The sequence below is a fragment of the Oncorhynchus tshawytscha genome, linkage group LG18 (genome assembly GCF_018296145.1).
Source record: "Oncorhynchus tshawytscha isolate Ot180627B linkage group LG18, Otsh_v2.0, whole genome shotgun sequence".
Lineage (NCBI taxonomy): Eukaryota > Metazoa > Chordata > Actinopteri > Salmoniformes > Salmonidae > Oncorhynchus > Oncorhynchus tshawytscha.
This window is the reverse complement of record NC_056446.1, coordinates 22930655-22954139: the sequence shown is the minus strand read 5'-3', so window position 1 is coordinate 22954139 and position 23485 is coordinate 22930655. Positions and strand designations below refer to the sequence as shown.

The following is a 23485-nucleotide window of genomic DNA, read 5'->3' as shown; positions in this document are numbered from 1 at the left end:
CTGGCTGTATGTGTCGTTTTTACTCCTTATCACTCACTCTTCATCAGGACAGGTAGTTGTCACATTGTGATATGTGGTGGGTCTGTCGCCTGGCCAAAAGTTCCAGCGGAATGTGACATGAGATGTGGTGTTATCAGCGCGTGTAAGGCATATTTGTGGAGGGAATATGAAGACGACATTTTGTTATAGGGAAAGGCACGAGGGCTCACACAGAGAAAGGCTAAACGCACTCTTCGATTGATTGAGTTGACTCGCTGTGGTTGTTGGTGGTGGTAGATACGCCCAGTATGCAAGGTGTTTCAGGATCGCATGAAAGCATTCAGCGTTTCTGTTTCAACGCCCGCCTTCGTTTATTATAGACCTCACTCGCTAGTCACAGACTTGACACAGCGTTCACAGCAGTAGATTTTAGTTTTAGTTTAGAACCGATTAACGTTATATATTAATGTTACCTCCACAGATGCACTCTCTATATCTCTGACACACACGCTCTCTCTTTCAGAACTCTCCTTCCCTCCCTAGTAGATCGATAGCCTGTATCTGTATGCCCAAAGAGATAATGCCGGTGTGTGTTAAAGGTATAGTGTTGATGTCATGCCAGTGAGTAAGCTATAGGGATGAAGACGAACGGAATGGACACTCAGACATGTTTGATTGATTTACATTGTTGATAATAGGCAGAAAGATTGAAAGTGATAAATTAAGTGAAATATAATAATAACAATATATTATTATACACAACCCTCTAGCCAATTGTATGATTACACACCAGTCCCCACTCCCTTCTGGTATAGCAGCAGCTACTCTCGAAGGTGCGCACTGCAGGTGAGCGCTGTCCTTTCAGCACCACACCGTCCTTATGCACGGCAGTAACGTTTAACCTGGGCGTTGCCTTTATCGAAAGACACCAGATATCGTGTCAATTATCGTTATATGGGCCTGCTATCATTTGAACATCCGATAAACGAAGGAGTCTTGGCAACATGTGTTACTGGCTGTCATGAAGACCCCATAAACACAAATAAAGAGACACATGGGGAAAGTTTCAAACAGGGGAAGGTTTTGCAGCAAGTTGATAAGTAGGCTATTGGTCATCATCTAACAGATCTCAAATTCCATCCAACAGATTGAAACCAATTATGAGCGTTCAGGGGGAGGCAGGTCAGTGAAACCAAGCCAATTACACAATGAGGCTTTACTTAGATGGAGTTGTACCAACGAAAGTAAACTAAACGAATCTTAAACCGGGCGAAGGCTTCAGTTCACTTGTTCCTCTCAGTCCGTTGACACCTATTCATGAATCGATGTTGGAATTACGCAAATAATATAATAATTACGAAAGCTTGTGTCATGGTGGGCAATTGTATTGTCTTTCAGTTTATTTGTTATTGATTTGTAAAGTGACGAGGTTATTGGAGGTTATTATGAGTATATTCAAGACGAGATGCGGTTATCTGCAAACGTTCACATCGGTCATTTGGAATTTCCGTTCAAGGAAACAATTTTAAAAAAGCTTCCTGGTAAGCGCGTATTGCAAATAGGCTATAAGTGGAGTGACGAAAAAGGGAGAGCGCAAAGAAATTGACAAGGCAGAGCGGATGATCGGGAAATTTGAGTGATATTTCCTATTTACGAGTGTTCATAACGCCATTCTAATTGAAGACATGGTGATCCTCGAGGGACAGCTCCTTACGTATGAGAGCGAGAATAAAAAGTGAGTGGCACCCTGGCAAACAACCTGAGACTTCATCAAGGCGCACACAGAAGTTAGCCTCTAGGCTATATGGAGCAGACCTTTTAATTACTTTTCCATTCTCTCCCATCAAGTCGGTCAAGGAAGGATCAGAAGATGACCGCACTTGCAGCCCAAATACACTTCTTATAAAAACTGATGATTCTCTCCTTTCCTATGTGGTCGTGTTTTAAATCGTGGAATGGTATGGGGCAGAACAGTGCCGAAGACTGAGTTATCCGGCGCGGTTCAATAGCGTTGACATTAAAACATCGACGGATTTACTGGAGGATATTAGAAACGGAGACAAAGCAGGTAATTTCACAGTTTTCCATCGGACATTTCTCTGACACTTTCTCAAGTGGACAGCATTCTGATTAACTATAGCACTTTATTTCATAAAGGCAACATTACTGTCCAACATAAGCAGAACTATTGGAATTGCTTTAAGGAATTGTAAGAAAAAGTGTTGTCAACTTGTTTGGAACTAACCTACAAAGTTGACCGTCTATTTTGTTTGAATTAACAAATATCGATCGATTTGATCAATGAAAGTTGGTTCGTCGCCTGTTAATCTCCTATAGAAAGTAGATATCGTATTGGCTTGCATGAATGGGTGTGAATAGGTCATATATAGTATAATACAATTGTAGTTTACATGCTTCTTCAACAACAGGTGTAGACTAACATTGAAATACTCTGTCTAAGAGGACAGGATATATAGGCATGGTAGATGTGGGGTTATATAATGTAATAATTTATGTTGGAGAAATGCTGAAGATAAGAACACAATGTAATGGTTCTGTGCGTCAGAGGGCTTCATTTATGACCCCCAAGTCTTAACTCTTGCAGGGGTCTCGTTAAACTCACCGCAGCGTCAGAGAGGGAGATCCCTTTCCTCAGCCCGCGGTAGCAATGAGCGGACTGTGCAAGCCTGTAGTTATGGGACTCATATTGCTGATCTGCAGTACTACCAGCCACTGTGAGGAGAGCGCGCCAGCCACGGCTCCCACGGTCGCGAGGAACGACAAGAGCCTACTCAGGCGGATTGCAGACATAGTGAGGCACGTGGAGGAGAGCCGCGGTGAGAACGGCACGAACGCAGCATCACAGTCGACTTCTAGGAGAGAATCCCCAGTTGAAACAAAAAGGGATTTACGAAACCTCAAAACAGATAGTGGCGATCAAATTATTGGTGAGTTCGCACATTGACAGCTGGGCGTTACCATGAACTCAAAAATATGTTGTATAACAGTCTTAAGTGGTGGAGTAAAAAGACCACCACGGAATGTAACGCGCTATGAGGGTACTGGGTGCACATCATTCAAATATGTTATGCCTGGGGAATTTTGAAGTTGCTGAATCTTAAGAAAGTGATTTACATTTGACATTTGAGTCATTTAGCAGATGCTCTTACCCAGAGCGAATTACAGTTAGAAACACACTTTGATCTCCTGTTCTCACCCCCTGCCTTCTTTTTTTGTCTTTCAGAAATATTTCCTAGAGATCTCAGAAAGAAAGAAAAGTTTTTAAAACACTTAACAGGTGAGATATACATCATATGATCTGTGTGTGTGTGTGTGTGTGAGAGAGAGAGAGAGAGAGGAGAGAGAGAGGAGAGAGGAGAGAGAGAGAGAGAGGAGAGATTTGAGTGCGGTGGGTCAGGATGTAAAGGACAAGAAAGGGAGAGAAAGGTGATAGTAGTTGGACTGCTCAGCTTTAATTCAAAGGCTTTCTCTGTCCCTCAGGTCCTCTGTATTTCAATCCCAAATGCAGGAAGCACGTATACAGACTATATCACAACACCAGAGACTGCACAATACCTGCATGTAAGTTCCTCAACCTCTTCATATGGCAAAGAATACATTTTCCCTGGATTTAAAGCAGTGTTTATAGGCACATCACGTGTTATGTATAAGGGGAGGCATAGTACTGTCTCCCAGGCATTCATTCATCCCTCTATTTCCTTTCTTTCCTTTTAAGACTTCAAAAGATGTGCACGGCTTCTCACACGCTTAGCAGGGAGCCCACGATGTACAGAAGGGTAGCAGAAATCAAGTAAGTGTGCATATCATTTTTTTAAGAGTTTTTCCTAGTCAGGTCACATGGTCTGGTAGAACGCAGGGCCCTAAATATTGTGTATGTTTGTTTATGGAGGTCCTTGTCTATTCAGTGAAACTAATAACAGTCTAATGGGCTTTACACAGGTCAAACAGAAAGTGTTAATCAAATACACCTGTTACATGTGTAATAATATGCATTGTTAAACCTGACACAAATCAATAGTACTTTTCCCACATAAAAAATACTTGTTGCAAAAGTGAAATGTAACCTAAAACACCTGGTAAAGGTGAACTGCACCTCACATGGTTTCAATTTACTGCGTAGAGTCATAGCATTAAGTTGAAAGGAAGAAGTTAAGTAATGTTAAAATGTATTTCTCAGCCTAATAGGTAGATCTAATCAGTGCCATGCACGGTGTCCACACAGTTTTTGGAGCACAGCATGAAATACAGATCTGTAACAAATCATGTTTCTTTCTCCATTTTTCATGGTACTTTTGGAGAGGAAAGAATTTCTGGGCGCTGCCAAGTACGAGAGAGCACTAAATTTCACTTCCTCTCTCTCGCAGGTTGAAGCCAAACCAGAGCTGTCCAGAAGACAGAGCCCTGAAAAAAAGTGCCTTAGACAACAACAGGGAAACCAAACAAAGTGGAACCAGTCACGTCCACCATTACGCAGTGTCCGTCACCAGAGTTCACTATTTTACAAAGGCATGGATTACCACCCACAGGCCTGCCTGGACCCGACAGTCTGTGGTCACTGCGGGTCTGGACAAGAGACTATACAGAAGATACAGAAGGTGAAGGGGGAAACATGGCAGCAACCACAGATTTCAGGGTTATTATTGTCCTGCTGGCTGGACAAACTCTACTTTCTTCTTTCTTTCTTGGTTTTTACCAAAAGAGAAAAGGGATTGCTTTTGTTTGTTTTTAACCCCCCCCAAAAAAAAAAAAAAACAACAACCAACAACAACAATTGAAATCAATCAAATCCTTTGGTTGGGTTGCGACATGCCTTTTTAGGTTGTATTTCTGTTGTGGTTCGGCGTCATACCTTTGTCAGCAGCACTACCTATTAGTGGATATAAGGCTATCTCGGACATTCTCTCACCGACCTGTGACCACACTGAAACGTATGATTCAATTATTAACTGCGTGACAATTTCCTTGCCTTTTGTCTTTGTAAGACATGTATTAAAACAAGAGACACTATATATTAGGCACTGGTTGCAGTCAGAAGTTGTGTGTAAGAAGAAACCCTCCTGTGAGTCTTGAGTGTGGTACATAGTATATTTATATATTCAAGTTGTCATATGTTTTCCTCTGTATACATACAGTATGTATAAACATTCTAACCTGAGTGCAATATGTACATATTGTAAAAAGCATAAAAGGAATCCACATAACAACCATAAATGAAAGTGTTTGACGTATATTAACTTGGTGTTAAAAAATATATATCAAAAACATGAAATATATTTAAATAAATTATAAGATTGGTACAAACATGAGCGGCCTCTCTCTGTTGTTTCTTAAAGTACGTGGTGTTGTTCATCACTGACTATAACAGGCAATATGATTCAATTGGAATCTATAGGAATCCAGTAGTTTGCACAGGTCTCTGGCTTCCTTACAGGTCTAGATTAATACACTGAACTCAAATATAAATGCAACATGTTAATTAAGTGTTGGTCCCATGTTTCATGAGCTGAAATAAAAGATCACAGAAATTGTTGTGCACAGATTTGTTTACATCCCTGTTAGTGTGCATTTTCTCCTTTGCCAAGATAATCCATCCACCTGACAGGTGCAGCATATCAAGAAGCTGATTAAACAGCATGATCATTACACAGGTACACCTTGTGCTGGGGACAATACAATTAAAAAATGTGCAGTTTTGTCACACAACACAATGCAACAGGTGCCTCAGGTTTTTAGGGAATTTGCATGCTGACTGCAGGAATGTCCACCAGAGAATTGATTGTTAATTTCTCAACCATAAGCCGCCTCCAAGATCATTTTTCAGAAATTGGCAGCATGTCCAACCGGCCTCAAAACCGCAGACCACCTGTAACCACGCCAGCCCAGGACCTCTACATCCCACTCCTTCACCTGCGGGATCGTCTGAGACCAGCCACCTGGACAGCTGAAGAAACTGTGGGTTTGCACAAACAAAGGATTTCTGCACAAACTGTCAAACCGTCTCAGCGAAGCTCATCTGCGTGCTCGTTGTCCTTGACCTGACTGCAATTTGGTGTCATAACTGACTTCAGTGGGCAAATACTCACCTTCGATGGCCACTGGCACGCTGGAGAACTGTGCTCTTCACAGATGAATCCCAGTTTGAACTGTACAGGGCAGATGGCAGACACCGCCATGTGGGCGAGCGGTTTGCTGATGTCAACGTTGTGAACAGAGTGCCCCATGAGGGCGGTAGGGTTATGGTGTGGGCAGGCATAAGCTACGGACAATGAATGCAATTGCATTTTATCTATGGCAATTTGAATGCAGAGATACTGGTGACGAGATCCTGAGGCTCGTGCCATTCATCCGCCACCATCACCTCATGTTTCAGCATGATAATGAAACAGCCCCATGTTGCAAGGATCTGTACACAATTCCTGGAAGCTGAAAATGGCCCAGTTCTTCCATGGCCTGCATACTCACCAGACATGTCACCTATTGAGCATGTTGGGATGCTGTGGTTCGACATGTACGTGTTCCAGTTCCCGCCAATATTTAGCAACTTCGCACAGCCATTGAAGAGGAGTGGGGGAAATAATCCACAGGCCACAGATAACAGCCTGATCAACTCTATGCGAAGGAGATGTGTCACGCTGCATGAGGCAAATGGTGGTCACACCCAATACTGAATGTTTTTTCTGATCATATTAAAATCTTTGAAATGCTTGCATTTATATTTTTGTTCACTGTAGATTAAAAGACAAATAAAACACTTTGCAAAGTCAGTTATCTAAAATTCACATTACTGTAATAGTAATGGACATTAAAGGGATAAAGGGATTTTGGCAATGAGGCCCTTTATATACTTCCCCAAAGTCAGATAACGTTGTGGATACTATTTTTTTTATGTCTCCGCGTCCAGTATGAAGGAAGTTAAATGTAGTTTCACAAGACAATGCTAACTAGCATTAGCATGCAAGTTCCTCTGGCTCTAGGGAATTTTTTTATTTTACCTTTATTTTACTAGGCAAGTCAGTTAAGAACAAATTCTTGTTTTCAATGACGGCCTAGGAACAGTGGGTTAACTGCCTGTTCAGGGGCAGAACGACAGATTTTGTACCTTGTCAGCTCTGGGATTTGAACTTGCAACCTTTCGGTTACTAGTCCAATGCTCTAACCACTAGGCTACCCTGCCTAAAGCCAAGTAGTTTTTGCTTAATGAGCATTGAGTGAACTTGCTGTCTGGGAAAATGTATTCTGTCAATGGAAGTTCTCTTTACCTAAGAGAGAGTAAATATTTGTCTGAAAATGTCTATTTGGTTAAGTTCAAATGACAAAGTCACCAAACAACCAACCATTTGTTGTACTGCAGGATTTATGCGTTGTGGATCCCATTCCCCCGTTCCAACATATGTTTGTACAAGCTAGCAGGCAAAGTGATCAACTCTAAGTAACACTTTTTTCTCAGCCTGATACCACAGTAAGAGTCCTACTCAATCAAAATCAGACGCTCAACTTTAGATTCATTCAAATACTCTCTTGTGCAATGCTGAATAAATAATTCACCATGCTTTGGCTTTACCCTAGTACGGCAAACTTCTGCTTGCTGGTTTGGATTGAGCACAGTCCTAAGAGGATAGACTGGACCACACTAGCAGGGAACAGTGTGTGGAGGGACATTCCTTTGGTCGTTCCACTCTAGCACGATATATCAATGCCTTCATCTACTTCATCTGGTTTATTATGTATTACCACTCCCAATTTCTGCCAATCACAGCCTAGGAACTAAATCCAGTGAAATACACCTGAAAACGTACAATTCAGGGTTATTTTCACGGGCAGCATTCTGCACTACCTTGGGCTGCCATGGTTTGGGATTTTAATCATATTTGACATAAGGACTATGTGAGGGTCCAAATCAGACTTAATGGTGGAGGTGCCAGTGGTAAGAGAAAGAGGCTAAGTAGCATCATTAGCTAGTTATGAGAACAAAATCACTGCAGACTATTTTTGTCCTCTCATTTCTCTAAAATACCAATAGCTGAGCCAAAGCAATTACTCATTAAAAGTGATTTTATAGGTTTTGTTTTATCAAAGCCCTGATGTTCGAATTAGGATGTCACGGGAGTACAAATGGAAGAATGACTCAATTTAAAAAAAACATTGTGACATGAAAGTAACTAACTAAACCCGTGTCAAATACCCAACAAGATTATCCTTTGGGCAAGCATTAACTTTGACCCTGGTCTCAACCTTTAACCCTTCCCCTCTGAACCCTAAAATGTCTGGTCATGCCATAATGCATCCATATTAATCTCTATAAACGTTGATGGCTATGTTAGACTAGATTAGACTAACAATTTACAAAATGTAAAAGAGAGAAATAAGATAAAGATAGAATAGTGCATTGTTAGTTCTGTTGAGTATGTATTGTTTATTTGAATGGACCAGACAATCTGCAAATTCCTCAAAAAAAGCATTTTATTTAGGACACAGTACAGTAAACCGTTTGTTTTACAGACATATTGTAGATTGTGACAATCAACTGATTGCTACACCATATTGACGGGAACTACTGTTAGTGTGACCTGGCAGATGTGTATTGTAACTGCACAACTATGGACGATAACGGAGGATCGTTTCTTTACTATCCATCTAGTGTTTGGGTAGATGTTCACCGGTCAGATCTTGGGTCTGGTTACGAGTTGTTTTCCAAAAACACTTTGCAGCATCTCACACATTGTTCGTACACATTTTCAAAGTCTTCCTCATGCCCCTATAAAACAGGAAAAAGGGAAATCAATTCATTTTGCCCCAAAATATTGTATGAATAAAAGAAAGCTATAAAATAAAAGTTGATGTGTTCACCAATATTGTTTTTATAAGGCATTTAAATAGTGCCATCAAACTAAGACAGCAGGAAAGAGCCTTTTCCTTGAGCAATGAAACAGTTAATCTTTCTCCAAATCTGGATCAGAAAGCCTCTAGTTACTAGCTCAATCATTTCCCAAACCAGTAGAATATAGAGCTGACATTGGATGGGGGGTTTCTTCAGTGACGTTTCCCCCCCCAAAACCCACACAGTTCTGGCTAATTGGCTCGTGATTACGTTAGCCAATAATAGAGAAGGAAACAGCCCAAGCCAACTTTCCAGGCCCACCATAAATAACGTTACACCTTTCAGAGACCTGTAACACCAATCCAAAGTGCCAAAAGGGCATGTTTTGTCCTTTGAATGTTCAGCATTTCTCTCTCCTGTTGTGTGGCAAACTAATTTAAAACTCAAATTTACACTGTGTGAATAGTAATGTTAAAACATCAAGAAGAGACTCTTTCCAGAAAAATATACCAAACAGAGAGAGATGCAATAAAAAACAACAATAGATGTAATATCTGTCCACATGCATTGGTAAAACACAGACAGTCCATTGTAGAGGCCGGTTGGGGACTCCTAAAGCGAAGATCTCATATTCATAAAAAATCATATCTGTAACAACCAGGGAAGATGGCCGACAACGGCATGTAACACTAACTTTAAAAACTTCATCCAAAAATGAAAGATATTTTCTTTCCTCAGAAATGGTCTAGGAGTAGAGTGCAAAGTGTTTTTTACTTGTTAAGGCCATTGTAAAAGGTAAAAGCCGTCTGAAAAATTTTATTGTTTTTTATAACGACTGCTCGTTTTATACCATACTGGAACTAAAATCAAAAGCAGAAACGTTCAGAAATGAGTCCCTGTGCAAAATGTACTTGGACACATTTGACAGTTAGCCTTTTAATATACTCCTTCGCTGGCAGGAGAACAGCCAACCACACCTGAAGACTCTTAACACCCACCCAGTTCCTCCACCCCCTCCAACCCCCAAACCCAGTCTCTGATCCAAACAAAAAGGCTCCAAACGAAGTCTTTGGAACCCCATTCAGCTACGTCCTCCTCAGAGCTTGTCATCGGCTCTAAGGTTGGACTGAATTTATGTCTCAATTTATTTAAAAAACAGCCGTCTGGCTCTAGTCCTTTACTGTGCTTCTCTGCCATGCGTTGTGGCGACGGATGACGGACCACAGCCCAGTGCTGTCAACACGCCAAAATATTTATTTACTCGCCTCTGAAACCATGTTTAAGGCTAAGCTCCCTCTGGCTACCACACACTCACAGCTGGTGTTAAAGGTCCACTGCAGAAATTTTCATCTCAATAGCAAATCATTTCTGGGTAACAATTAGATACCTTACTGTGACTTTCTAATTGAAATGATCAAAACAAAACAAAAATAGCTTCTTAGCAAAGAGTCATTTCTGAAGCAAGAATTTTTCTAGGGCTGTTGTAGTGGTCTAAGTGGGGAGGGGAAAACGGAAAACTAGCTGTTATTGGCAGAGAGGTTTAGAACTCTTATTGGTCTATTAACTCATTTACTGCCTGGTGAAGCCAAAACTCCATCCCACCAAAACAGGCTGAAATTCCAGGCGTTTTCTTTTTTTTTTCAAACAGCTCTTACACTAAAAGGATATTATCATTTTCACAATATTTTTACAACCTCAGTGTGGAAACATATATAAAACATAGGAAAATCACATTTTTGACAGCACTGAGATTTTAACACACAGGGACAGACAGCCAAGAAGAGGGACACACATGATTGAGCCAGAGTGCACACAGACACTTCATTTTGGTCAACCACAACCATCGCAACATTAATAATTTTACCGCCATTATTCTATCAAAAGGGTATTTCCTGAAACCCTAATAGAAACATCTCAATTACCCACACATAACATTATGCGATCAGAGGTCTACCCGCAACATGCATGTCCCTAGTCAAGACCACACAACAAATTAATTCATTTATTATTTTAACAAGAATATAGGACAGGGGATATGATTTATGTAGCATTCCTCATCAAACCAAACATGCAGTTTGCCTGCATTTTCACATTCCTGAAAACATTTCCCTCCTTTTTTCTAATTATCTTCCTTTGCGACCAACAGCAGAGACCGTAGTAGACCAACAGCAGAGACCGTAGTAGACCAACAGCAGAGACCGTAGTAGACCAACAGCAGAGACCGTAGTAGACCAACAGCAGAGACCGTAGTAGACCAACAGCAGAGACCGTAGTAGACCAACAGCAGAGACCGTAGTAGACCAACAGCAGAGACCGTAGTAGACCAACAGCAGAGACCGTAGTAGACCAACAGCAGAGACCGTAGTAGACCAACAGCAGAGACCGTAGTAGACCAACAGCAGAGACCGTAGTAGACCAACAGCAGAGACCGTAGTAGACCAACAGCAGAGACCGTAGTAGACCAACAGCAGAGACCGTAGTAGACCAACAGCAGAGACCGTAGTAGACCAACAGCAGAGACCGTAGTAGACCAACAGCAGAGACCGTAGTAGACCAACAGCAGAGACCGTAGTAGACCATCAGCAGAGACCGTAGTAGACCAACAGCAGAGACCGTAGTAGACCATCAGCAGAGACCGTAGTAGACCATCAGCAGAGACCGTAGTAGACCAACAGCAGAGACCGTAGTAGACCAACAGCAGAGACCGTAGTAGACCAACAGCAGAGACCGTAGTAGACCATCAGCAGAGACCGTAGTAGACCAACAGCAGAGACCGTAGTCCAACAGCAGAGACCGTGTAGACCAACAGCAGAGACCGTAGTAGACCAACAGCAGAGACCGTAGTAGACCATCAGCAGAGACCGTAGTCCAACAGCAGAGACCGTAGTAGACCAACAGCAGAGACCGTAGTAGACCAACAGCAGAGACCGTAGTAGACCAACAGCAGAGACCGTAGTAGACCAACAGCAGAGACCGTAGTAGACCATCAGCAGAGACCGTAGTAGACCATCAGCAGAGACCGTAGTAGACCATCAGCAGAGACCGTAGTAGACCATCAGCAGAGACCGTAGTAGACCAACAGCAGAGACCGTAGTAGACCAACAGCAGAGACCGTAGTAGACCAACAGCAGAGACCGTAGTAGACCAACAGCAGAGACCGTAGTAGACCAACAGCAGAGACAGTAGTAGACCAACAGCAGAGACCGTAGTAGACCAACAGCAGAGACCGTAGTAGACCAACAGCAGAGACCGTAGTAGACCAACAGCAGAGACCGTAGTAGACCAACAGCAGAGACCGTAGTAGACCAACAGCAGAGACCGTAGTAGACCAACAGCAGAGACCGTAGTAGACCAACAACTGGACTTCAACTATCAAACTAACTGTCCTTCTCCTCCCCCAGTATCAGTCCCCCCCTCCCTACCTCGCTCATCACATCCATGTACAATTCTATCTACTCTGCACAAACCAACTGGCCTCCACTTCCGATGCCATTTGGCAGGACTTACGAATGCATAGGAAGCATTTAAAGCTGGGAAAAGTTAACAAAGCCATTAAACATGTTGTGAGATGGTAAAGGAGGGGCTGTAGAGAGACTTGAGGACACAGGACATTAGTGATGGGGAACAAAAATCGATAGTTACAGTACCAGTCAAAAGTTTGGACATACCTACTCATTCCAGGGATTTTCTTGTCTCATTGTTTTGTTGAAAAACAAATGATACTCCCACTAAGCGCAAACCAGATGGGATGGCGTATCGCTGCTGAATGCTGTTTCCATATGTGTTATTTCATAGTGTTGATGTCTTCACCATTATTCTACAATGTAGAAAATAGTAAAAATAAAGAAAACCCCTTGAATGAGTAGGCGTCCAAACTTTTGACTCGTACTGTATATATCAGGATATTATTTTTGACAATATATTTGCGCTAGTTGGCTGTAACTGAACCAAAACTCCAGTATTTTTCCTTCATAGCTTGTTCTCCATGTTTTTAAGTAGGGAGACAATTTGTTTAACAGTTTTATTTCCTTAACTGATCAAAACTTTCTCATGGCTCTCTTGTCCCTCTGCAGCAGACATATGTGAGCAATAATGTTTGGAACATCAAATTGCAATAAAATAAAATGATTGAATCACAATACATCTAGAATTGTGAGAATCACAATATATATATCGTATCGGCACCAAAGTATAGTGATAATATCGTATCGTAATAATATTGTATCTCAGGACATGAGAGGAAGACAATATTTTGCTACTGTTTTCCCATCAGAAACCAATTGTTCCATACAGTGGTTTTAACTGGGGATGACTTTTTTACACGAGGCAAGTTAGTTAAAAACAAATGATTATTTACAATGACAGCCTACCGCGGCCAAACCTGGACGACGCTGGGCCAATTGTGCACAGCTCTATGGGACTCCCAATCAAGGCCGGATTTGAACCAGGGATTGTGACGCCTCTTGTACTGAGATGCAGTGCCTTAGAGCGCTGCGTCACTCGGGAGTCCAGAGTGAGGCTTAGGCATAGATAGTGCTGGTGTGAGGACACAATGACTCTGAATTATGGGAGTTAACATGGAAACTTACCCTGTAGAGATCAGGACATTGTTCTACTGAATGTGTTACCTTATCTCGCTGTAAGTGTATGGATTCATGTAGCCTACAGTACTTTAGAATAATGTTGGTGGGTTAAGCCATATGCAGTCATGTTGCTTTTTTATTCACAACGCGAGCAGCAGAATAGTTTTTTTGTCTAAACCTAGTAACCCAGTTGTGATAGGCTCCTTAGTACTGGTGGGAAAACGCTGTCAGTGCAGTAGACTTACGTAGTATGGGTCTTTGATGATCAGTTGTTTCTCTGGGTCGTACGAGCCCAGCAGCTCAATCTTGGCTTTGCTGTTTTTCACAGAGTTTGCCTTCTTTTTCAGGTCACTGTAAAGAGAGAGAAAAGTCAGAGACGGTTAGGATGTGTTCCTGTGACAATACTAAAATCAAATACCACCAGTGCTATTTTGGACCATATATCTGACAGACTTTTACAAATGTAACTACCCATTTCATAGAACAACTTTTATTGTTGTATAAATGGCCATCTGTCCATAACAAATGGAACCAAATAAAAAAGGTTTAATAAGTCTTAAACACCCATTTTGTTGGTTTGGTGTTTCTGTTACACGCATGAGCCTATCACAGACAACACATCTATTCTATTCCAAGTTTTCGAAATGGCTCACTGTGGTATACGCTATCAGTGCAAAACAAGTCGAACTCTGAAACCAAATATCAATATATGAGAATTTATTTGTGACTAAATCGTTTTGACAGTTACTTAAAGGCTACACAACTTCTTCAAACACGTCCTCACAATCCAACTGTGGAAATGAGTCTTTTATTGACTTTACTGGTTTCTTTTATTTTGATGCTTGGGTAATTGGGCTTAGAAATACAACAATACACTCAGACAGTAATAAAAGCAGCTAGGAAGGATCCATGCACCAAGCCTGGCTGGAAACCAGACCACAGGGGTTTAGAAATGTAGCGGATGGATATTAAAAAAAACTATTACTAACCCAGGCACTAAAACAAAGCGGTTGCCAGGTCCTTCCCATTGTAAGTAGTGTAACGGCTCAAATGAAATGGCCAGCCATACTGCTTGGACCGAGAGGGGACTGACTCCCCCACAGTGAGGGTATGGGGCCAAGCTGGGAAGCTTCCAATACTGGGAATGGGACTCAAAACAGGGAACTACCGCCCCACTGCCACCTCCCGTGCCTAACCCTGTGGTAGAGCAACGCCCCCTGACGCTTTCATTGGGGGGGGTTTAAGGTTAGTTCTATAGCACTGCATTGTAAATGTAGAATGCAGCGGAGCTGAAAGGGCTCCTGGTTCCCACTGACTAAACTGAAATGTAAAAGCACTATCATCCAACACAATAATAACACATGTAAAACCTAACCGGTGATGATTAATTAGGTCATTGGTAATAATTGGCGGGGAGTTAAGGTTAATCTCTTTCTCTCGCTAGCCAACCAAATACTTGGAGAGAGAAACAGAATGGAGGAAGGGAAAAGTCGCCCCCAAACAGAAAAGACGAGGCATCCAAAGACCTCAGTAAGCTGCTTACAGACCGCACCGCCTTAGGCATGTGATCTCTAAATGATCCCTGAACGTTCAAAGTAGCAAGAAATATCCCTCCCCCTGCCCAGGCTTCACATGCAAACAGCTTAGGGACACTCACTTGTTAGACAGACTTTACCCCTACACTTTACATAGACCTTGAGGTGTACATGTCTGCCTGTATGTCACGTGTGCATCTGTGTGTGTGTGTACACAATATACGTCTCCACAATCGCCAAGGCATCGCCTTACCTGACCCGTTGCAGGGAAAGCCTAACTTTAACATACAATGACATTTTGAATGGACAACAGCCATCCCGAGTTCCTGATATAAAGTTTGGATCTGACAATTACCTCGTTCCTATTGTACTTTTATTGCTCGGTCTGTTCTGTCTATCTCAATATCCCGGGCCATTTCTACACTCCGCATAAGCTCTTCTCTGACTTAGTTTGTGACCCCGTTAATCATGTTTGGGTAAGTGCCATAGGGTCATAGAACAAGTAAACCCCAGGATGTTACTTACTTAAACATTTTTCTTTTTACTCCAATAATTTTGAATGGCAGCCCGGAATAGAATAGACTTGTCATGATGTCATGGCACAGAACACCGTTCTGTGAGTCAAGAGTGTCCGTGCAGATGTTGCAAATTGTGTTCACCCCCCTCTTGAACAAAGGAAGCAGACCGAGCACACACACACACATATATACGCATGGACGGACACACATGCACTCACACATGAACATAGGGTTAAGATGCATATACCTCAAATTGCTCTCATCCATGCACAGAATGTAGTCAAATGACATAAAATCCTCCTTTGTCACCTAGAAGAAAAAAAACACAGAAGACAAAATGTTAACATTGGTACTGGTGTGTGTTGACAACAAAAGACTGGCTGTTGTGATTTCTCTATAAAGTTTAACTGTCAGGCACTAGGCCCTATATAACTTCTGCCTGGTATATGTGTTCCATTACAGTGGTAAAGACCTTTCCCTGGTTCTTGTTGAGTCAAATTGAGAGGTTCTAGAGAACTCAGAGAGAGAAGAGGAAGGAGAAAGAGAGGGGCAGCGAGAGAGAGATGGAGAGGAGCGGTGTCTGGGTACCTCCATGTTCAGGGTTATGAAAGGGATCAAAGCAGTACATCTTCCAAGTACAGTGCATTCAGAAAGTATTCAGACCCTTTCACCTTTCCACATTGTGTTACATTACAGCCTTATTCTCAAATTGATTAAATGAATCATTTTCAATCTACACTAAATACCCCATAATGATAAAGTGTAAACCAGTTTTACATTTTTTTGCAAAAGTATAAAAAATATAAAACAGAAATACCTTATTTACATAAGTATTCAGACCCTTTGTTATGAGACTTGAAATTAACCTCAGGTGCTTCCTTTTTTGGGACCATCCCTAAGGTGAAGCATGGTGGTGGCAGCATCATACTGCGGGGATGTTTTTCAGCGGCAGGGATTGTGAGACTAGTCAGGATTGAGGGAAAGATGAACGGAGCAAAGTACAGAGAGATCCTTGATGAAAACCTGCTCCAGAGCGCTCAGAACCGAAGGCAAAGGGTCGCCTTCCAACAGGACAATGACACAGCCAAGACAATGCAGGAGTGGCTTCGGGACAAGTCTCTGAATATCCTTGAGTGGCCCAGCCAAAGCCCGGACTTTAACCCGATCTAACATTCTGGAGAGACCCCATCCAACCTGACAAAGCTTGAGAGGATCTGCAGAGAAGAATGTGAGAAACTCCCCAAATACAGGTGTGCCAAGCTTGTAGCATCATAACCAAGAAGATTCGAGGCTGTAATCGCTGCTAAACATGCTTCAACAAAGTAATGAGTAAAGGGTCTGAATACTTATGTAAATTAAATATCTGTTTTTATAATTGTAATGCATTTTCACAAATTTCTGAAAACCTGTTTTTGCGTTGTCATTATGGGGTAGTGTGTGTGGATTGATGAGAAGAAAAAACGAATTTAATCAATTTTAGAATAAGGCTGAGCGTAACAAAATGTGGGGGGAAAAAAAAAATCAAGGGATCTGAATACTTTCTGAATGCACTGTATGTGAATCTTGCAACACTTACTCAGCAGCCATGACTCAGGAGAGAGTGAGGCCATGCCTCACTTATGGTTTGAAAGGGTTTCTAGGGTGGGACTTGGGAATGGAGAGGTTAAAAGAGTGAAGAGAAAGAAGTAGAGGGAGTAAAGACAGAAAGAGCAATTTACATGAAAGCTCGCCAAAACATGGCCATTCCAGATTTGTATAATAAGAGTATATAATAACTAGGTGTTGTGTATGTAGTATCCAAAAACCCTTGCAAAATCAAAGTTAAGTTGGCAAAATGTCAAATTCCATCCACTGCTATTTCAACTGTGTAGTTCCCCACTTGGGCTTTACAGCACAAACACACACAATATTTGTCTTCTCCCTTTGCAATAATCTCTGGTCAAAATCCTCATGTGAACCCCCTCCACAATGCAGCGATAGAGCCTAGTTGGATTTCTGGAATTTTTGACTGACAGTCAGGGAGGCTGTTATATGAGGAACGGGTAGGAAGGGAGAGATATAAGGAGAAATAAGGGAGAACGATGACCCGGTCTGAGGGCAGACAGATAAAAAGTTCAGAAACCGCGTGGAGTTGTTGAGTTATTGTATGACTCTTGGTGAGCAGTGAGTTTGAGCAGGGAACTGTCTGCTTACAAGAGCTCAGTCTAAAGCTACAGTAAGTAAAATGTGGTGATGGGAATTGGGATGACTGAACAAAAATTATGCTTGATTCTGACAACTTGCATTCATGGCAAAAAATCATATCGCTTCAAACCCCTTGCAGGGCCCTTTCCAATCAAATCAATTATCTGGGATTTCCAGTGTTAAGACTAAAATAACTTAATCTTTCTCTGTGACGATGCACTTATGGATTCATTAACTAAAAATGTTTTTAAAAACGAATAGTCCCCATTCTATCCCCTTGCGGTTATCTCTCAATAAAACAAAAACTCCCGTTTTTGATTAAACAGAGCACCCTTTGTCTCTAAACAGTATTTTCTGAGGCAAGCCGAGACATTACATTAGAGGCAAGAAACAGTGAGTTAAAGTTCACTGAAATTAGCAGGGAATGGGGGGAACAGAGAGCGAGAAACTCAGAGCTTGTCAAAGTTCATTGCGTGGAGACATGGGTGGCTCAGAGCCAGGGCAGCGTTGAGCTCCCATCCCTAATTTCTGGAGATTAGAACGGGGTTGGCCTCTATCCGTTATGAGAGACAAACCAACATGACGGCAGCTCCCCTTCCCAGCATTGGGTCAGGGAGGGCACCAGAGAGCTGGCAGGAGAGACAGGGAGAGCTGGAAAAACTTGAGAGAAAAAGACCAGCAAAACATGAGGCCCACTAACACAGTTGGCAAATATGGTTGGGGTGAAATCCATTTAAATTCCAGTCAATAAAAAAGTAAACCAAATTACACATTTTCCAAAATGAAAAAGGGTAGACAAGAATTGAAATTTCAGTGTACTTCCTAAATTGACTGGAATTGAAATGGAATTAACCCCAAGCTTGTCTCTTTCAATAGACTGAGTGGATTTGGAGAGCCTAGGTACCAGACTTCATAACATCTTGGTGTGATTTAGCAGCGTCTATCAGGATGCAATACTAAGCATTGGCAATAAAAGTTAGTACGGCTAGGAAAGTCATTGTGCTCGAGTGTTTTATTCATGGGATTTAGGCTAATACAGCCAACTCACACACACTCTCCCCCCCCACACACACACTATCCATGCCACACACATTTTTATACAGTCTCCAAAGTGACCCAGCAAGGACCCCAGGGTGACTGATGTATCATATACCTGTCGGGCCCTGTGTTTTGTTTCAATGCCATGTGTCCTCAGGCAGGCCAGACCACGGGCGTCCGGGGAGCTGCCTGTGTTCCAGTCAGTCGTGGCACCACTGTCTATGACCCACTGCAACAACAGAGAACACAAGAGCTAGCTAGCTAATGCTAACAGGAAGGATAAAGGGGTTGGTCGTACCTGCCTGGCTACATGCCTCATGGGCACCCCGTGTTTCTTCATGCAGGCTTGACCACGGTGGTCTGGAGGGTTGCCTATCTCATAGGTGGAGGTGGCAGCACTGTCTATCCTCCACTATGCAGAGCAGGAGAACAGCAACAACAAAGCAAAATGTATTCATATGCACACAATGACTCAGCACATGCAGCACATTAGAGCAATCTAATAATAGGTTGAAAGAGTTCAGTCTAATTTGTTTGTTTCCTTAGCCTATATGCATCTCCGTCTCTAGAAGCAGAAGACTACAGAGCTGGTCATCTCCGTATACCCGTCGCAAGATCCACTGGTTGATGCTGATTTGCAAAACCCTCTTAGGCCTCACTCCCCCTATCGGAGATATCTAATGCAGCCCTCATCCTGCACATACAACATCCGTTATGCCAGTCACATTCTGTAAAAGGTCCCCAAAGCACACACATCCCTGGGTCGCTCCTCTTTTCAGTTCACTGCAGCTAGCGACTGGAACAAGCTGCAACAAACACTCAAACTGGACAATTTCATCTCCATCTCTTCATTCAAAGACTCAATCATGGATACTCTGAGAGTTGTGGCTGCTTCGCGTGATGTATTGTCTCTACCTTCTTGCCCTTTGTGCTGTTGTCTGTGTCCAATAATGTCTGTACCCTGTTTTGTGCTGCTACCATGTTGCGTTGTTGTTATGTTGTGTTGCTGCCATGCTGTGTTGTTGTCTTAGGTCTCTCTTTATGTAGTGTTGTCTCTATTGTTGTGATGTGTGTTTTGCCCTATATTTGTATTTAATTCATTTTTATTTTGAATCCCAGCCCCAGCAGGAGGCCTTTTGGTAGGCCGTCATTGTAAATAAGAATTTGTTCTTAACTGACTTGCCAAGTTAAATAAAGTTTTTTAAATATATATATATATATTTTTTTAAACAGTTTGGAATATGATGCAGTAGGGGAACAAAAGTTTATCAATCAAAAGAGTACAGTAGCTCAACAAACGTGCAACATATGTGGAGCAAAGTCTACACAAAACAAGTTATATAATACAGTGCCTTGCGAAAGTATTCGGCCCCCTTGAACTTTGCGACCTTTTGCCACATTTCAGGCTTCAAACATAAAGATATAAAACTGTATTTTTTTGTGAAGAATCAACAACAAGTGGGACACAATCATGAAGTGGAACGACATTTATTGGATATTTCAAACTTTTTTAACAAATCAAAAACTGAAAAATTGGGCGTGCAAAATTATTCAGCCCCTTTACTTTCAGTGCAGCAAACTCTCTCCAGAAGTTCAGTGAGGATCTCTGAATGATCCAATGTTGACCTAAATGACTAATGATGATAAATACAATCCACCTGTGTGTAATCAAGTCTCCGTATAAATGCACCTGCACTGTGATAGTCTCAGAGGTCCGTTAAAAGCGCAGAGAGCATCATGAAGAACAAGGAACACACCAGGCAGGTCCGAGATACTGTTGTGAAGAAGTTTAAAGCCGGATTTGGATACATAAAGATTTCCCAAGCTTTAAACATCCCAAGGAGCACTGTGCAAGCGATAATATTGAAATGGAAGGAGTATCAGACCACTGCAAATCTACCAAGACCTGGCCGTCCCTCTAAACTTTCAGCTCATACAAGGAGAAGACCGATCAGAGATGCAGCCAAGAGGCCCATGATCACTCTGGATGAACTGCAGAGATCTACAGCTGAGGTGGTTGTCCATAGGACAACAATCAGTCGTATATTGCACAAATCTGGCCTTTATGGAAGAGTGGCAAGAAGAAAGCCATTTCTTAAAGATATCCATAAAAAGTGTCGTTTAAAGTTTGCCACAAGCCACCTGGGAGACACACCAAACATGTGGAAGAAGGTGCTCTGGTCAGATGAAACCAAAATTGAACTTTTTGGCAACAATGCAAAACGTTATGTTTGGCGTAAAAGCAACACAGCTCATCACCCTGAACCCACCATCCCCACTGTCAAACATGGTGGTGGCAGCATCATGGTTTGGGCCTGCTTTTCTTCAGCAGGGACAGGGAAGATGGTTAAAATTGATGGGAAGATGGATGGAGCCAAATACAGGACCATTCTGGAAGAAAACCTGATGGAGTCTGCAAAAGACCTGAGACTGGGACGGAGATTTGTCTTCCAACAAGACAATGATCCAAAACATAAAGCAAAATCTACAATGGAATGGTTCAAAAACAAACATATCCAGGTTTAGAATGGCCAAGTCAAAGTCCAGACTTGAATCCAATCGAGAATCTGTGGAAAGAACTGAAAACTGCTGTTCACAAATGCTCTCCATCCAACCTCACTGAGCTCGAGCTGTTTTGCAAGGAGGAATGGGAAAAAATGTCAGTCTCTCAATGTGCAAAACTGATAGAGACATACCCCAAGCGACTTACAGCTGTAATCGCAGCAAAAAGGTGGCGCTACAAAGTATTAACTTAAGGGGGCTGAATAATTTTGCACGCCCAATTTTTCAGTTTTTGATTTGTTAAAAAAGTTTGAAATATCCAATAAATGTCGTTCCACTTCATGATTGTGTCCCACTTGTTGTTGATTCTTCACAAAAAAATACAGTTTTATGTCTTTATGTTTGAAGCCTGAAATGTGGCAAAAGGTCGCAAAGTTCAAGGGGGCCGAATACTTTCGCAAGGCACTGTATATGCATTACTTTAACGCATTACTTCTATGTAACAGAGCTGTCAATATGTTCCTGTGAAGATCTACCCACACATATACATTTAAGTCTTTACCTTGTCAACAACACCAGCATCTGTCGCCATTTTCCTGAAGACGGCTTCGGCGATGGGGGACCTGCAAATGTTCCCTGTTCAAAAAAATGACACATAATAAGCTGACTACCATTAGAGTGCTTGGCTAAATTAGGTCACGCTGCTTGCTTCACCAGTACCACTTCCTCATAACTGAGCTCATACAGAGGCTCAAACCTAGGACCTCTGCCTCGCAAACACATATGACCACCCTCCTGAAGCGTCTTACCCAGTCGAGCCACAGAAAAGTTAGCTATTTGGCAGCGCTAGTGGAGATACCCATCTGCTACACTTGCATCAGCAAAAACTGATTATCTCACAATATCCCCTGGAGTCTTGGTGAATATCTAGCCTACATTTCTGAATGAAAAATAATAATTTAACTTGTTGAGACCCAATTGAGTCAGCTACAGTGTTTGATTGGAGGTATTACATGGCAATGTAGTCACGTTTTACATTATGCAATATGAACAATGGAACGTCGTTGAAATGAAATTTCAAATTAACAGTTCAATATAACATATTGGAAACATGAGAAACTTTTGATAGCTGGCTGTTGACTACAAAATTAATTCCCATAATCACATTAGCCTGCCTGGCTATGGCACATGATCTTCGTACATAATTTTACATTGGACTCTACTGTCCAAAGGTCTTACGCCGTGGTATAATCATTGAGCAACCTTTTCATTGCCTTTGCATTTCAGATAAAGAGAATCTGGTGATATAAGGGATATTAGGCAAGTTTGATGAGTAGTCACTAGTTTTTCAAAGATGTGAAAGATCTGCGTGGCCCAACTGTATGAACTAATGGACAGATTCCAAACTAAATCATGGCAGTGAATGTAAGGTTTTAGTATTGCAAGTTGGATACAGAAATTGATATGTGCAATTTAGTTAGCTGGCTAACTAACTACAATAGTGGTTGCAATAGTTATTGTACCAACGTTTTCAGTGGTTTAGCTAGCTAGTTACTCAGTAACTACTGGAGCTAGCATAGCATACCACCCGTTAGCATCACTTGCCATTCACGTACAAACTGCAATCAGTTCCAAGTGTATGACAATTTGTTGAATGTATTATCACCTTGACACACCATTGACTCGTTATGTGCATGAAATCAGAGACTATGGTCTTTTTCTTGGTCGTTTCTTACCCAGACACACGAACAGAACAGATTTTCCACTGCTGGCTGCCATTTTGCTTTTAGGGTCTTACGTCAGTATCACTCGATTTGTCTAGAAGGGATACAGTTTATGTCAGAATTGATATTTCGGAGCAGGTTAGGAGAATTTACGCGGCAGGTTTACGTAGCAGTTTGAGATAATTGGGTTAAGGTCAGAAAAATAGTTAGGGTTAAAATCAACTTTTGACGTTATTTTGACATAGAATGTATCCCATCTAGCCTTGTTCACATCACTAGCACGGTCTTCTTCTTCTTCTTCTAGTTTTCAGGCAGACAAGACGCTTTGTTGCATATTGCTGGCGTTTACAGGTTGGAGTGTGAATTTCACATTTGTTCACAAAAACGGGAAAAGGAGAATGGGAAAAATACATTGCACCGCCATCTAACCCTACTGTACATACATTTGAAATCGGAAGCTTACATACACTTAGGTTGGAGTCATTAAAACTTGTTTTTCAACCACTCCACAAATGTCTTGTTAACAAACAATAGTTTTGGTAAGTCGGTTAGGACATCAATTTTGTGCATGACACAAGTAATT

General features: G+C 41.8%; 1 protein-coding gene and 1 long non-coding RNA gene across 3 annotated transcripts; one reads left to right on the top strand and one right to left on the bottom strand.

Moving 5' to 3' along the window:
* The first annotated feature begins 1256 nt into the window (after positions 1-1256).
* On the top strand, positions 1257-5306 carry LOC112246762. Its single transcript, XR_002952970.2, has 6 exons — positions 1257-2047; positions 2585-2927; positions 3224-3277; positions 3481-3561; positions 3716-3790; positions 4365-5306. It is a non-coding gene; the product is annotated as an uncharacterized LOC112246762 (long non-coding RNA).
* A 3136-nt stretch (positions 5307-8442) lies between these two features.
* Positions 8443-23103, bottom strand: acp1 (acid phosphatase 1). 2 transcript variants are annotated; one of them, XM_024415292.2, is made up of 6 exons: positions 22915-23103; positions 21741-21814; positions 18975-19088; positions 15702-15763; positions 13647-13752; positions 8443-8755 (listed from the first exon to the last, which is right to left on the bottom strand). In XM_024415292.2, the coding sequence occupies exons 1-6, from the start codon at positions 22955-22957 to the stop codon at positions 8678-8680; spliced, it is 477 nt and encodes a 158-aa protein (XP_024271060.1). In that variant the 5' UTR covers positions 22958-23103; the 3' UTR covers positions 8443-8677. The 2 variants fall into 2 exon arrangements, with proteins under 2 accessions (XP_024271060.1, XP_024271059.1); XM_024415291.2 differs by lacking the exon at positions 18975-19088 and adding an exon at positions 18792-18905 and having other exon boundaries at positions 22915-23055.
* Between the last annotated feature and the right edge of the window lie 382 nt (positions 23104-23485).